Raw genomic sequence first — 3,527 nt, 5'->3', positions numbered from 1 at the left:
CAGAACTGATTCTAGACCTCTCTAACTCCAGATTCCATTGACTAAATTATTAGATTAAATTATCTGAATTATTGCAAATACACAACTAAAATGACCTTGACTCATTTTGGCAGTCATAGAATCTTTTAGTAATGTTAAACCAAGAGAGTTTTTACATAAATTATATATATTTTTTATTTATTGTTTTATGACTTTACATTTTTAGCCAGGAAATAATAGCCAATACGTCTATGAAATTAGTATTTTTTAAAGTTTTAATCTCTCCAATACTATTATGCATGTTTAATGTCATGTAATATTTTTCAAAACATAAAAATTGTTACATTCTTAATAATTTATCAGAATTCATCAATCTTTCAATAAAACAATTTTGTAACCATTAATTCATTTCAATAAATGATTGTAACTATCAAATAAAAGTTGATTAGCAAAATTATAACATATATGTCAACATTCATGTTTTCCATTTACAGACCAGTCTTAAACTTTGGATTTAAAAATTACTATAAACTATATTAAAAATTTTAATACAGATATTGTCTTGTATTGACATTAAAATATATTTGTGTGTAAGACTTAACTAATGTATATATTTTAATATATTAATTTCTTTTTTAGTTTAGTAATTTATTGCTTTTCATTGCCCCAGCAATAATATTTTCTCAAAAGTATAAACCTTTAAAAAAATTAATTTTTCTATAAGAAACTTGTTTAATTTTAAGGAAATTAGAGCAAAAAGTGTTGATTCCTCAATGAAACTTAAGTATTGGTACTTTCTCTCCATTTTGCTCATTTTGACTGTGCTAGACATGTTGTCATTATAAACTATGTATTAACCTCTTAAGCACTGTTATTATACAGAAAAGTTCCTGATAACACACAGCAAGAAAGATGGATAATCACAGAATAATCTACTCAGAACTGAATTTGCCCCCAAACCAGAAGAACCAGGAGAGAAACTCTAAGAGCAATAAAAGCTCCATTTTAGTAACTGAACAGGAAATAACCTATGTGGAATTAAGCCTTCAAACTGTTTCTCAGGATCTTCTAGACAATGACAAAACTTTCCTCAGCAAAGGTAAGGCATTTCAAAGATCCCCAATATAATTGTTCAGAATGAGCGTCTTGGGTAACAGTATATGGGAAAAGAGCAGGTAGTGTTCACTTTTTTTAAATTTATTAATAACACAGTTCCAAGACGAGTTATGCTGTTTTAAAATGAAATATGGCTGCTATTTTTACCCTGAAATTGTTGAAATCTGTATTTTTTTTCCAACAAATTACAGGGCATTATATTTACTCAAAAGGCAATGGTACACTCTAAGAAAAACATTATTGTGGGTTATGCAGTTTGGGGTCCAAGTTTATCTATATGATTCTTATGCATGTGGGTTCTCTTGTCTACAAATCTTGTCAATAACTATCTCCATCTCTCTTTTCTCTGAGTTTTTATTTCTTTTCCTATAGATTTATCATCAGCTCCAGAGAAGCTCATTGCTGGCATTCTGGGAATTATCTGTTTGGCATTAATAGTGACCATGGTAACAATAGTTACTGTTCTTTGTAAGTATATTTTAGAAAAATAAAGGAGAGCTTTTCAGCTAAATACATAGAAATGCCTCTAATTATTTTGCAATATTGAGGAATAGAATTCTCATTTTTATATTTGTTTTTGAACTAAATGTGGAATGATTTTTCTGAATTTGTAAAAAGTATAATTAAAGAGTAATTATGAAAAATTATTTGTTTTAAATTAGATGCATATGTTCTGATTTCAAACTCCAAAAAGATGTTTTACAAATTGAAAACCCTTGATGAGAAATAGAAATTAAATTTTGAAAGTTGGCTAAATAAAGTACTGTATGAGATATTGAATTCTGGTTCTTTGCACTATTAAAATATTTTTTCAAAATCTTAATTACTTTATATATTTTTGTCATACAGTTCTATAGTTTCCTATATCTGAGCAATATTCCAAGTTTCAAAGAACTAACATTATTACGACTTATTCATGTACTAATTTTGTAAAAGATTATTTTAAATTTTCTAGCTACAGAAACACAGGAGCAGACCAATTCTTTCCAAAATGAAAGCAAACAAAAAGGTATGTAATGATTTCCAAAGTACTGATAATAACAAAGTTTTAATTTTGTATTGTTCTTTTGAAATGAAAAAATAACCAGAGATATATTCAGGAGAAGAATTATAAAATTTAGCAATAGAAGTCTGTAAATAAAGAATATAGGAGCTTATTTTCTTTTCTTTAGCAATGAATTAAATACTAATTCATAAACACTTTGCCCTTTTTTGTATTTGTTGAAATTTCATATTGTTATGAAAACATGAGATAAATAATTTTTACTGTTATATAAAAGGTATGTCTGTTCAGTGATATAAAAATGTGTGTATTTGTGACGGTTAGTCTGCTGGATAGATTCATGTGTGAACACAATTAGGGGATGAAAGGCTTCTGCTTTACAAAGTGTACGTGTGTGAGTTAGTGAGTTTTTAATTATATGTACCATCCTGTGAGAATACCTAGATATGTTATGTACATACATGATATACTTTTGTAAATTTACACCATAAGTGTCATTTTAAACTATTCATATTGCTTCTGGGTAATTTACAATGTTTCCTCAGCATATAATGGCAGCTGTCCAGAGGAATGGTTTACATATTCCAACAGCTGTTATTTCATTGGAAAGGAAACAAAAACTTGGGATGAGAGTATGATGACCTGTGCTTCTATGAACTCCAATCTGCTTTATATAGATGATGAAGAAGAAATGGTATGACTTTAAATGTTTCAAGTACCTTATTAAAAGGTTATTTCAGCCTGTAAAACATTTGAGGAATCTATTTTCTTGTACATATTTTGTTGAAATATTTTCAACTAAGCAGATTATATTGCTTGATTTTAAAATAGTTTATTTGTATTCACCATCTGCTGATGCACATTTCATTACTTTTTCATAGAAACTATGCTTCCATACATGCCTTAATTCTAAAAGACATCTTGCTATTTAATTTTACTATATATGAAGAAAATTAAGTATATCTTAATTGTGCAGGTTGATCACAAAATGAATATACTCATGAAATATAAATGTCATGAAACAAAAGTTTTCAGCACTGCTCTTGGATATGTGCTCATCACCGCTACCTCTTCTCAAAAACCAGTGGCCTGTGTTTTAATATTACAAATATTGGTAAGTCAGGTGCTAGGTAACAGCAGACCTACTTCATTTTCTCTGTTGGTGGAGATTTGAAGATATCCAGCCACTCTGTTGAGCCCTGGGCCTCAGATTTCAAAGCATTTCAGCATTCCATTTCAAGCATTATTCAAAAACAAATGTAAAAATGGCCAACAAGCATATAAAATACCCCAAATCAGTAATTATCAAATAAATGTAAATGAAAACTACAATGAGATGCTAACTTACACCTGTGAAAATTACTATCAATAAAGGGAAAAAAATAACAGATGATCACAAGCATGTGGAGAAAACAGAACATTATACACT

At 28.6% G+C, this 3,527-nt stretch overlaps 1 protein-coding gene across 1 annotated transcript; it reads left to right on the top strand.

The window, feature by feature from the left end:
• Positions 1-891: 891 nt before the first annotated feature.
• On the top strand, positions 892-2,792 carry LOC103253268 (NKG2-A/NKG2-B type II integral membrane protein-like; the record flags this gene model as incomplete). The annotated part of the gene is made up of 4 exons (XM_008051655.1): positions 892-1,078; positions 1,468-1,563; positions 2,051-2,104; positions 2,644-2,792. Coding segments are annotated over exons 1-4 (486 nt in total), but the record flags the coding sequence as incomplete, so codon positions are not given.
• Positions 2,793-3,527: the final 735 nt, after the last annotated feature.

Source organism: Carlito syrichta, unplaced genomic scaffold (genome assembly GCF_000164805.1).
Source record: "Carlito syrichta isolate Samal-C Ts95f unplaced genomic scaffold, Tarsius_syrichta-2.0.1 Scaffold215972, whole genome shotgun sequence".
NCBI classification, from domain to species: domain Eukaryota; kingdom Metazoa; phylum Chordata; class Mammalia; order Primates; family Tarsiidae; genus Carlito; species Carlito syrichta.
This window is presented reverse-complemented; position numbering and strand designations above follow the sequence as displayed.